This window comes from Cydia pomonella, chromosome 12 (assembly GCF_033807575.1).
Source record: "Cydia pomonella isolate Wapato2018A chromosome 12, ilCydPomo1, whole genome shotgun sequence".
NCBI lineage: Eukaryota > Metazoa > Arthropoda > Insecta > Lepidoptera > Tortricidae > Cydia > Cydia pomonella.
The window spans coordinates 18,404,604-18,418,321 of record NC_084714.1 but is presented as its reverse complement, the minus strand read 5'-3'; the positions used below and the strand labels follow the sequence as shown (position 1 = coordinate 18,418,321).

The 13,718-nt window shown below is 41.9% G+C and overlaps 1 protein-coding gene across 2 annotated transcripts in view; it reads left to right on the top strand.

Moving 5' to 3' along the window:
- LOC133523758 (uncharacterized) overlaps positions 1-13,318 on the top strand; it is a 76,402-nt gene extending 63,084 nt beyond the window's left edge. For both annotated transcript variants that reach the window (XM_061859468.1, XM_061859469.1), the window contains exons 3-7: positions 2,216-2,419; positions 4,136-4,616; positions 4,861-4,989; positions 5,379-7,716; positions 8,579-13,318. In XM_061859468.1, the coding sequence (XP_061715452.1) occupies positions 2,216-2,419; positions 4,136-4,616; positions 4,861-4,989; positions 5,379-7,716; positions 8,579-8,778 (3,352 nt within the window). In that variant the 3' untranslated portion in view covers positions 8,779-13,318. The remainder of the gene's footprint in view (positions 1-2,215; positions 2,420-4,135; positions 4,617-4,860; positions 4,990-5,378; positions 7,717-8,578) is intronic.
- Positions 13,319-13,718: the final 400 nt, after the last annotated feature.

The window sequence follows — 13,718 nt, the reverse complement described above, 5'->3', positions numbered from 1 at the left end:
TTGTTCGCTTATGTGTGGTGACCGAGATTGTCATATGGAAAGCGTTGTCTGTTCTCAGTACAAAATTTGATACTCAAGCCGTAGCCATTTAGGCGATGGGCAAGCTTTGTATGTGTGCTTTTTAGGAATGTGGACTTGTCGATTTTAATCATGTTATATATCGATAATCGATACACAGCGGAACGGTATAGCGATTAATTGAAGCTTTGATATCTTCACTAAAACTTAACGACATAGATATGCTAATGGATCAATGAATACTTTATGCTATAATAGAATAACTCAATTATTGCGGAAATCATATTTTAGTTACTTTTGGCCGGTGTCCCATGGATTTTCGCCGTTGATTATTGTAATATCAAACTCACAAAATCACACTGGTTGATAAGAATACATATATAAATTTGTGTTATAATGGTTATCTGTTCATTTTAGGTAGTTAAAATCTTTTCAAGTAAAATTAAAATTGTAAAAATGCCGAAATCCTTTCAAGTAAAATTATTATTGTAAAAAATGCCGATATTAGCTTATCGATATGTCCACCACTTTTGTTTGGTTACTCATTGTTAATCGTACATAAAAATGTGGCTGTGTGTGTGGCTACAGTGACAGCTGGCTTAGACTCCAACTTTAGGAAAATTATATCTAAGGTCGTATGTGCTCCGTCTAGTAGTTGGTCTGCAAATTCTAATAACCCGTTTTCATTGTTCTAGAACCGTATTGGCGTGTAACTTGTTATTATTATCTATTATCTTTGATTGTTTCTCCGTAAACTGGAGGATCGTGTGCTATGATTGCGTAATCAACGAAGTATCGATCAGGGCTGTATATTAATATCTCGTTCGGCACGCAAATCTGAGGTAATTAAAGGTCATATACCTACGTGTAATAACAGGTTATAATTGCGTCTGAGTACAGTTTTTTTAATGGTTATGTTGCGAAGTGAACATTGATGTATCTCCGAAATTTTGATACCAGAGCAAGATTATTACATTGCACGGGTATTATACTTGAGCTAATCTTAAATTAACGTTTTTAAATCCACCAGTCCAAGCCGAAATGCCGACTTGATATTACTCTCACATACTACTTACTTACTCCGTTGGCTCAGCGACCCAAAATGAGACTTGGCCTCCGACACAAGACAGCGCCACTTTTCTCGGTCCTGTGCGACCTCTCGCCAATTGTCGACTCGAAGCTCGCGCAGATCCGCCTCCACCATGTCGCTCCAGCGATACCTAGGGCGTCCGATAGGACGTCCTCCTGCTAGGCGACCCAGGTACGCTCTTTTTACGTTCCGATCTTCGTCCATTCTCTCAAGGTGGCCCAACCAATGGAGTCTGTGGGCTTTACTTTCACATGGATTTCTGTAAAACAGTTTTGCATATTCAAGCGAATAATTATGCTCCATGTATTAAGTCGACCGTCTATTCTGTCTGTTTAGACTTTGTGGTGTTAAAAATCTTCATGCTAAAATAAATAAACCTCAAAGCTTGCGCTGCTTCTGGGGATTTTTTCTCGTATACATTGTACGGGTTTCATCGGTGTTTCAGTGCACTTTTTATTGCAATATCGTGCACGTGAGTCCTGATTCTGGCTCAGTGAGGTAATCGCTGCCGTGTCGTGACGCGCCAACTCGTTAACCATTCAATTAGGAGCTGCAATTGTACTTTTGCTCACACAAAACTACCTGCCAAAGTGCTTTTTAATTATTACTAACCACAAACGTTCACGTGGTTTGTTTACTTGTATTTTTGTTATGACTGCTGTCGAATGTCAACGACCGCAGTAACAATAACAATGATTTGTGAAATCGGACACAGTACTACGAAATTGAAATTATTCCGGCCGCGACTCTGCTTTCATTGCGTACGCATTGTTTCATTCAATTCAATTTTAGCATTTTTTTCTGGACATTTCGTCCATGTGTTCTACTGTGTTACTGTGAAAACAAAGACTGTTTTACAACCCGACAGCCATGTTAGACATACCAAAATACTTTTTTGGCCTAAAAAATTGTAAGAGCCTGTTGTTTATTCTGCGTCCCATGACTCTTGAACAGCCAGAATTTATATTACTTATGAGTCTGTGTTATTCTTTCCATATTTGGAAACCTAGATCTCTTTAAGCTAACTTTAGAAGACTCCATTCGTGTTTGGTTAGTTTTTTCGCAAAGTAAAAATAGGTTATTGACGACTGTTTTTTTCTATTTTAGGCCGTCAAACCTGCCCGCGAAGACAACAGAAGAGGCGCTTAGACATAAGGCGGAGCACGCGCGGATACTGGAAGCGGCGCGGCGGCGCGTGGAGCGAGAGTCGGCGGCAAGGCTCGCGCGGCTGCAAGAGTCGCTGCGGCAGGAGGAGCGGCTGGCGCGGCATGCGCGCGAGTGGCAGGCCATCCTGCCCGACTGGCCCGCGCAGTGAGTTCATTATTTATAGGTACCGTCAACCGGGGTGAATAGGGACAAAACTTAATGTGATTTACCTGACAATTTCTTAAAAAATACTTACACAAATTATATCATTACTTTGAAAATGATAGTAGATTTTGTATGATACAGTATGTGTGGGAACTTTGTCCCTATTCACTCCGGTTGACGGTAGTTAGTTACAAGACAACGCGAACAGAGACATGTCCATATGAAATTATATATATATCGTGATATACAATTATCGTTATTGTAAAACGCGGTAAATGATATATTTATAACTACCATACTGGCTAAAAATAATTGGTTTTAAGGAAGATACAGGATGGTGATATTATAAACAGGGTTGTAAACAAGATAGGCAAAAAGATACATATCACAATTATCATTGGTGTTGCTGTTGATGCTTAAGAGGCTGTCAATACCTAAAGCGCGCACACTGTCTATTTCTATCGGAGTAAATGAGATAGCACTGTCGCATGTTACTGGGCCTGGGCAAGGGAATAATAAGAAAAATATTTAAATAAAAAAAGTGGATTATTAGTGTAATATTTTACTCAACCACGGTTTAGATATAAATGTTTTGAAATTGTGATTTTAATTGCAGTCAAAACAATAAAGACATAAAACCGTTTAATTGTGAATTTAAGACCAATCTTTGCAATTATTTTCTATCGAGCCGATTTCGTTCAATCATGTATCGAGTACAACCACGGTCTTTGAAATATAATTAATATGAACATATATTTTTCTTACTTGACTAAAACAAATAGTCTTTCTTAAAAAACTGTTTAAGTAACATCAATTTCAAGGACATTGGGTGTTGACAGCCTCTTAAAGTATTAAATTCGGGCGCGATTATTGCCACTATTTAAACCTTACACTTTCTAACAATTACTTATGGATATGACAGAATCCGAAATGAGGAGCTCTTAATCTTAGTCATAGACGTATGGCTATCATTGGCTAAACAAACAGTCATGATCGCATGACAAGAAGCGATGCTAATCGCTGTCATAATTCTTTTCTTACGCACACAATGTTCCCAAGCCGCAGTAAGAAATACACTCTCTCTTTTCCATTTTCTTCAATGTGCATTGTTGTTTGCCCTGTTTTGACACAGGAAAAGTGTATCTAAAATGTATGTAGAATTGAGTTTACCTGTTGATGTGTTTATCCTTATTTATGCTGTCATTAGTTAGCGTGAGCTATTTACGCAGCTTGATATCACGAGAATAAATGTAGCCGGATGTTATTACGTGTGACATGCAAATAGTGTTTGTGTAAATTAAATACGTACGTACCTACTCGTTTCAGGCGAAATTAAGCTCTAGAAATGACTATGATTTCGATATAGGAAAAATAGAATCGGGAAACTTATTTATCGAAACAAATATTAGTCAAAACAATTACTGAAGGATGTAGTTATTTATATCACTTTTCTTTTATTGTTTTATTGAAAATTTTAATCGGAAAGAAAACAGTACGTATTAAACTGTTAGAGTGCAATATTTAATATACATATTAGACATATTTAATCTACCACTGACGCACCAAGGACAAAAATCGGCAAGAGTACTTAACATCGTCTGATTATTAAGGAAAAGGTATACAAGTAGGGAAATACCGTACTTTCTACTTTTCTAGACATTCCCCGTTTTGGACTATCAGTTTATTACATCACTCAATGTCCCTTCTGTATTCCAGAAAAAACGCAAAGCGCACCCAAGAGCTTTGGTGGAGCGGTCTCCCGCCGTCCATCCGCGGCAAGGTCTGGCAACTCGCCATCGAAAACAAACTCCAAATCACACACCACCATTACCGCGAGTTCGTCGAAAAGGCCAAACAACGATTACACGAAGCACAGCTCAGGAGAAAACGGTTGAAGATCCACCGAGAATCAGAATCAGAGAAAAAGACTGAAGAAAAGGAACGGTTAGGCTTACCAAGAAATTTTAGCGAGCAGAATTTGAAATGTCACAGTGACACGACTCCTAAATGCTGTTCGAAATCTAATCCAGACCTAATAGAGAGAACTGATGAGTGTTCAATGGAGTTGATAGAGCTTGATATTGCGCGGACTTTTCCACAGTTGTGTATATTTCAACCGGGAGGGCCGTATTTTACGGTGTTACATGAGCTGCTGGCGGCTTATGTGTGCTATCGTCCTGATGTTGGTTATGTACAGGTTAGTAATATCTCGACATTTATTTTCACCCTCGTTAATGTTAACGCAATTGCACAGTCACCTCATCTGTTATAGTATCTTGCACAAAGGAACTTAAGGAACTGGAATTGAATTAGAAATTTTTGCGTGTAAGATAGTATTGTAGGTGACTTTACTCATTTCAAATACGATATTTTCTGTCATCCTTTTCTGTCAATTGTTTTTTTTATTCTTTCAATCAATGTAAAATCATTTTTATTCACAGGGAATGTCATTTATCGCGGCTGTGCTGATCTTAAACATGGAAGCACCGTGTGCCTTCGTGTGCTTCGCTAATCTGCTGGAGCAACCGGTGCTGCGGGCAGCTTTTACTCGCGACGGCAACACTATGCAGGTGAGCATTGCTCTGGCTACGATAATTTTGCATTGAAATAATTTGGCTACACCATTAAGAATGTCATATTTATAGTGGTGATGTCGGATTATATGTATTTTTTGACACAGTATGTACGACTTTTTTGGCAAGCAACTTATGCTTTTGAATAAACTACTCCAAAGTTTTTACGTGTAGGTTTTTATGTGATGTTTCGGTAGTCGCTATACATTTCATTATCGAAAAATAAAGGAACTAGACTTAACATTCAATAAGCAAAACTTTATTAAATTGTTTAGTGTTCCCAAGTAGTAAGTAAATACTTGCGATGAATGGTGAATATATTTTTGATGCTAATCGAGTGTATTGCAGATTAGGTATAATTGACGGTTATCAATTGGTGTTTCCAGCGCTTCTGGCGAGCGTACACCCGCCTCCTCAAGCACAACCTGCCGTCGCTAGCGGACATGCTGGCGCCGGAGCTGTACCTGCTGGAGTGGCTGTACACGGCGTTCGCCAAGGCCATGCCGCTGGACGCCGCGTGCCGCGTGTGGGACGTGTTCCACCGCGACGGCGGCGCCTTCCTGTTCAACACGGCGCTAGGTACTGTATACTATACGTACACCCGCCTCCTCAAGCACAACCTGCCGTCGCTAGCGGACATGCTGGCGCCGGAGCTGTACCTGCTGGAGTGGCTGTACACGGCGTTCGCCAAGGCCATGCCGCTGGACGCCGCGTGCCGCGTGTGGGACGTGTTCCACCGCGACGGCGGCGCCTTCCTGTTCAACACGGCGCTAGGTACTGTATACTATACGTACACCCGCCTCCTCAAGCACAACCTGCCGTCGCTAGCGGACATGCTGGCGCCGGAGCTGTACCTGCTGGAGTGGCTGTACACGGCGTTCGCCAAGGCCATGCCGCTGGACGCCGCGTGCCGCGTGTGGGACGTGTTCCACCGCGACGGCGGCGCCTTCCTGTTCAACACGGCGCTAGGTACTGTATACTATACGTACACCCGCCTCCTCAAGCACAACCTGCCGTCGCTAGCGGACATGCTGGCGCCGGAGCTGTACCTGCTGGAGTGGCTGTACACGGCGTTCGCCAAGGCCATGCCGCTGGACGCCGCGTGCCGCGTGTGGGACGTGTTCCACCGCGACGGCGGCACCTTCCTGTTCAACACGGCGCTAGGTACTGTATACTATACGTACACCCGCCTCCTCAAGCACAACCTGCCGTCGCTAGCGGACATGCTGGCGCCGGAGCTGTACCTGCTGGAGTGGCTGTACACGGCGTTCGCCAAGGCCATGCCGCTGGACGCCGCGTGCCGCGTGTGGGACGTGTTCCACCGCGACGGCGGCGCCTTCCTGTTCAACACGGCGCTAGGTACTGTATACTATACGTACACCCGCCTCCTCAAGCACAACCTGCCGTCGCTAGCGGACATGCTGGCGCCGGAGCTGTACCTGCTGGAGTGGCTGTACACGGCGTTCGCCAAGGCCATGCCGCTGGACGCCGCGTGCCGCGTGTGGGACGTGTTCCACCGCGACGGCGGCGCCTTCCTGTTCAACACGGCGCTAGGTACTGTATACTATACGTACACCCGCCTCCTCAAGCACAACCTGCCGTCGCTAGCGGACATGCTGGCGCCGGAGCTGTACCTGCTGGAGTGGCTGTACACGGCGTTCGCCAAGGCCATGCCGCTGGACGCCGCGTGCCGCGTGTGGGACGTGTTCCACCGCGACGGCGGCGCCTTCCTGTTCAACACGGCGCTAGGTACTGTATACTATACGTACACCCGCCTCCTCAAGCACAACCTGCCGTCGCTAGCGGACATGCTGGCGCCGGAGCTGTACCTGCTGGAGTGGCTGTACACGGCGTTCGCCAAGGCCATGCCGCTGGACGCCGCGTGCCGCGTGTGGGACGTGTTCCACCGCGACGGCGGCGCCTTCCTGTTCAACACGGCGCTAGGTACTGTATACTATACGTACACCCGCCTCCTCAAGCACAACCTGCCGTCGCTAGCGGACATGCTGGCGCCGGAGCTGTACCTGCTGGAGTGGCTGTACACGGCGTTCGCCAAGGCCATGCCGCTGGACGCCGCGTGCCGCGTGTGGGACGTGTTCCACCGCGACGGCGGCGCCTTCCTGTTCAACACGGCGCTAGGTACTGTATACTATACGTACACCCGCCTCCTCAAGCACAACCTGCCGTCGCTAGCGGACATGCTGGCGCCGGAGCTGTACCTGCTGGAGTGGCTGTACACGGCGTTCGCCAAGGCCATGCCGCTGGACGCCGCGTGCCGCGTGTGGGACGTGTTCCACCGCGACGGCGGCGCCTTCCTGTTCAACACGGCGCTAGGTACTGTATACTATACGTACACCCGCCTCCTCAAGCACAACCTGCCGTCGCTAGCGGACATGCTGGCGCCGGAGCTGTACCTGCTGGAGTGGCTGTACACGGCGTTCGCCAAGGCCATGCCGCTGGACGCCGCGTGCCGCGTGTGGGACGTGTTCCACCGCGACGGCGGCGCCTTCCTGTTCAACACGGCGCTAGGTACTGTATACTATACGTACACCCGCCTCCTCAAGCACAACCTGCCGTCGCTAGCGGACATGCTGGCGCCGGAGCTGTACCTGCTGGAGTGGCTGTACACGGCGTTCGCCAAGGCCATGCCGCTGGACGCCGCGTGCCGCGTGTGGGACGTGTTCCACCGCGACGGCGGCGCCTTCCTGTTCAACACGGCGCTAGGTACACTATACAATAGAAACACCCCACACTAGCGTCTTTTGAGCGTCGCCGTCGGCGTTCCCTCTAAAATGTAGACGCTGCGCAGTTGCGCCAGCGTTGTGCCGATCAGCAGCGATAGTTGACTAGACGCCGACGCTTGGGAGACGCAAGTATGGGTTCTCTCCTATGTTAGCCGTGCTGGGTTACAAACCGTTCAGCGTGTAATTACTCCTACAGCTAATTAGAGATTAAGTTCTCAAATTGACTCGTTGCATTTTATATACATTTATGCTATTATATAGCTATGAATAAACCCAATCATTACCATACCGCACTGTACACTCTGGATATACCCATAGAGACATTTGGATAGTATCATGACTAACGGTTATTAATAATCGATCTATAACGAAGAATTATGGTTCGAAATCCAATCTTTTTAGAGAAATCTTAAACTTTTAAGAAGTATGTAAGACCTGATAACATACTTAGGTACTTATCTAAAATGTAACAAATAGGAATTAATGTCATTTGGCTGCAAAATTATACAGATGAGTTCTTAATTTAAGCAAGAAAAATGTGCCCTGCTTTTGTCTCAAAATGATGATTGAATGGCACAAAAGGGTTCTAATACTCTTAAGAGTCACTGGAACCCGCCACCAAAAAACCGCTCTCATTTTACACAAACGACGTGCTTAAATTACGTGAAACCCAGTATTAATATCTACATAACATAAATCTATGACTGGTAATTGTTTTCGTTGCTAAAACACTTTATATATGTACAAAGAAAATAGAACGAGTAGAAGTTTTACACACAAAACGCTAGGTTCGTACGACTCTAAATTCATCATCTAATATTAGTTTAATTATTTGTTTCCAGGAATCCTTCACTTATACCAAGACGAGCTCCGCGACATGGACTTCATCTCGGCCGCGCAGTTCCTCACCAAGCTGCCCGACGACCTCGACTCCGAAGCCTTGTTCCGGAGCATCGGCTCCGTCAGCATGGCGCTGGACGGCATGACGTTTGACGAGCTGGTGCTGAGCGAGCAGTGTGAAGATGACGACGTGAGGTTATGATGACGAGTCGCTGAGCTGCTTGAGGCGTTTGTAGCTAAGGTCGGTTTATAGTGACCTTATAGTCTCATTCTGCAGAGTTCTTTTGAAATAAGCCGTTAAATATTGCTATGAAAGTCAAACTTCTCTGGACTTGCAGGCGTACATAGGCTACGGAAACTGCTTACCATCAGGTGAGCCGTATGCTTGTTTGCCACCGACGTAGTATTAAAAAAAAAAACGTTTTTCAAGAGATACTCTCTAAGGCGGGATAAACCTATTGTTGCTGCTTTAGACATCGTTCAAGGTCATCTATTGCCACTCCTCGAGCGTTGTAACAGTGTGTAATTTATGCGTATATAAGTTACTTTTATTAACGTACAGTTTGAGCCGTTTGTTTGCAGCCTTATAACCTTACAGTCCATACAGATAACTGATGACTTAGGCCTTCAGCACACGGAGTGTAAGTGTAACAGAATCGTATCGTGATACGAGCGTAGAACGAGAACGCTACGAGCACGAACAACTTCAAACAAATCCGCACACACGAAGCATAGCGTACGTAGCGTAATACAGGCGTAAAAAACAAAACTGACATAATCAACAGTAAGTAAGATCGTCTGTATCGACTGTACCGTCGAAGACATCTGACGCCAGCGACGCTGATTTCAACTAATGAGATTTCATTTATAAAACGATTACGCGACGCTTGGTGCTCAGAAGTCTAGTAAAAACCCCCTAGTTTGACAGAAACAGATGGTGTTGCTCAGTGCCATATGTTTTATGGTCAGCTAATTCAGTGGAATACGTCGAATTGAATATTAGTTTCTTCGCTTTATCAGAATTATTCAAAAATAGCGTCACGTGACTGATATTTCTGACTCCGATGGCCACTGTTCAAACTTGAGAAGCTGATAAGAGTTTCGACGATGTTGTACTGTTTGTATTAAATACATATTTTTGGCACTTGGTCCGTGTCGATATTTAACCTTTTGACCGCCAAAGACGTCATATGACGCGCGCGGCTACAGCCCAATATCAACCTTCATGCGTACCGACAAGGTCCACGATTACGCGCCGCATGCGATAGGCGTGACGTTCAAAAGGTTTATAATTTGGCTGTAGTATCCTTATATATGCCTTCAGCGAAACGTTGGACGATGCTGTTGAGCAACACTTCTGTCATATAGCGACGCCAAAACACGAGTTTTCTGAAGAGTAATTCGACTAAAAGTACAACGCTGCCCGATCCTGCACAGTAACCATTCTGTTACATTATAAGTTTAAAAAAAAACCTCAAAAAATTGAATATTTTTTGTAATGTAGGTAACAGGATTCTTATGCGGGGCGAGGCAGATTGATACTTACAAGTAAATAAAATTATTATAACACTCGTTGGTCAAAGGTGGCAACGAATAATGTATGAAAGTTGTTATAAATTTGTCTAAAAATATAAGATATATTCCTAACATATGATACTCTAAATGGTAATAATACTTGGAATCTCAGAATTTACTATGAAATTATTCCCAGAATTATGAATCAAGAAGAAACACTTTTATGCCCATCCTTGGTGCGCTAAAATTTTCTTATAAATTTTATATCAGTTTTGTAAATATAATTTATTTATAACTTGTATTATTCATAAGTATCACTTGTTTTATAACGGCCATCCATCCATCCATGCACTATGAACTGTACATTTCCGTTTATTTCTACGGAATAGACATTGAATTATTAAAATTAAATGTGACGTTATAAAGAAAAAGGTACCTTAGATGGATGTCGATAAAGGCGATTTCAAATAGAATCCTTTTCCTTGAAACTGGCACACCTAGGTTTTTTGATAATCGCGTAGAACGCATATTATAGAATTTGGATTCGGACGCATTTCTTTTAAATAATCATTTAAAATTAATGATAAACTATGTAGATTTCTGATGCCGTTGCACTGTAAATATCATGTAAATAAATCACTTGTTAATGTAGTACTATTTACAAACTAAGCCTTAATCATGAGCGAAAATATAAACATATGAAACATATCATATTCTCTAGAAAATACGAGAACGATAATCATTCATGTACCTGCCGATAAGAAAATGTATATAGAAAGTAAGATTATATATAGTTGTTCTTATAATTGCGTACGTTAAGGTTATTTTTATTTATTAGATCCTTGTACAGTCAGCATCAAAAGTAGCGGATTTAATAACGCTTCATAAGCATCATAATCATTCTGGAACAGCTTAACAAAAAGTGATGTCTTTAATATAGAACAACTAAGACTGTAAAAGATATATTTTTGAACGCGCATTTTAGAAAATTATCAACATTTGGAAAAGTTATACGGAATATCAGATACTTTTGGCGCGTTGTTTCATCCGCTACTTTTGATGCTGACTGTACAGTATATTTCACACAGAACCTTGCTAGCGTAAATCATATTTTTCACAATATCCTCCAAATTTTCCTTCTGGATTTTACGTCTCTTAAAAAACGTTAAACTAAAGAACATTTTGCGAGTCCTTTATTCGCCGTAACTAAATAATATAATAAGCTCGTTTCTTTCAAAAGCTCACATATTGTAATGGCGGAAACACACTGGGAAGTAACTGACATTGTTTCCATGTGGCAAACGACCCAGTGCCTACTTTAACATAAATTAGGGTGATTTTGTGTATATATACCCTAACTCTTGAACTTGTATAAAATCGAAGCTAGTAACTATATTTCATGTAAATATATTCGATACGTCAATTATTGTATTAACTATATAACTATTGTAATAAGTAAACGGACATCGAGTAGTAGGACCGGCCTAATGATTAGTAGAACTTCGAATGTTTCGAAATGCTCTTGAATTACTATTTATTGTGTATATAATTATTCTATATCGTATTTATCTACATTATTATTTATTATGTATATAATTATTATACATCGTAATTATTCATAGTCATCGATGAGGGTGTTTATGAGGGTTATATTGTATTTTTTTTTGTAAAATTACTGCTACATATTTTTACTTAGCCAAGTCTTAATGCCTGGGCCACCAACAACGCTCTGAACATCTTCGCTAATTGCTCCAAATAAGTAATCAATATCGTTGCGAATTTCGATTTAAGTGGTCTTCACAAAGAACTTCGTACATTGATTTTTTACGCTGTAAGCGTCAGTATGGAGTAAATTCGCTGAAGCGATTTTTACGTAGCTATGAGGGCTGATTATCGCTGTAGGTTACCTTCATTGTAGTTTGAAAATTTACGTATTTAAATAAAGTTAATACGAATTAGCTGAAATGATTCAGGTTACTTTGTTTTTGCCTTTTTTAAATATGTATACGGGCAAACTATCGGTGGTAAATTTTATTGTGTACTTTTTATAATTATAGACACATAAGTTCAGCTTTAATTCGTTTCTAGTGTTAATTCTTGCCAACGCTGTACTATAGACACCTAATGTTGGCTCAAAACATAAAATATTTATCAATGTTAAAATGGATACCTACTAGGATTTTATAAGCTAGAAAGATCAAATTTTCAGCATTTTATTGGAAAACAAATCTAAGTGTATTAATTTACATAAAACGGGTCACTAACTGACCTAACCTAACTGCATCTTTTTAGGTTCTTAAACATTATAATAATGTTTATGGAGCGTCGAGTTATTATTACTACAGAGAAGTCATACCAAACAATGAAATTGTCGCAATTGCAATCTGTACCACGCGACCGAAACGTCGTAAGCGCCTTTAAATTTATGGCGCTTACGCGTTAAGGTCGCGAAGTTCACGCGAGTTCTACGGTTTGTTGTCAAAACAACAACTCATGGCGCAAAATACTGGTTCTCTGTGCCGGTTCTATATATAGTAATAATAGTTCAATGTTGTGGAGTTATACATTCAAAACATTGATTAACTTTAAAAACATTGTATTCAGCTAAACTGTTGGAATATTAACTTCATGCTCAGTACTGGTAAAATCTATTAATTTATCCAACACAGTGGGTATTTTTAGTAACTTATAATAATACATTTTAAGATAAGTTAGGCATGCTATATACGAAATGTGTAGATTTTTTTTTATACGAGGTGTAACAAAAATAGTGGGGATTCGTTAAAAAAGAAAATATTGTTTGACGCGAAAATTGTCTGGCCTTTGCATGCAGGGTCGGCCGGCTCGGACCGAAAAAAATTGTCGCTACAAAAATATTTTTCCTCTACTTATTCCTAATCGGCACACGATTATTGTCATATTATTAAACGGATCCCCACTATTTTTGTTACACCCTGTATTTTATTGACATGTCTATTGTCAACTCTAATCCAAGGGAATAAAGTCGAAATTCGATGAACGCATCTCTTGGATATTTCTACACTTGTGATGTGGACTGATATTATATTGTATGTAATGTATTGTATATGAACGCCATCTCAAGTAACTTTAGTTAGTCTTACTTCATTGTAAATATATTTTAGCCATAATAAATTTGGCCCCAAATAAGTGCTGTTTGTAATGAGTGTATTTTTATTGTAAAATAAATTACATATGCGATTTGATAAGTGTTTTTTCATTTTTCTCTAAGTTGAGGTACAGATTACCTATACTGATGAAAATGTCAGCGCCATCCTTTGGGAGGCGTGCGCGGAGCCGAAGCCAACACGTAGACGCGCTTTGACATTTTAATGATGTACGAGGTACACCGAGCGGATGCTGCCCTTACCCGTGTCATGGGACGCACGCGGGGGCAGCACCCGGAGAGGGAAAAGGAGTGGCGAGTCCCACACACCGTGCGTAAATGCATTCCCACTCCGTCAAAAAAAAAAGGGGCAGCACCCACCAAAGGGTAAAGACTATTGAGAGTTGGTGGAATCTAAAATGAACTAGGTTATTGGGTGAAAGCGATGGACTAAATATCGTCACCATATACCGTTCGCATACTCAAATTGCAAAACCTATATA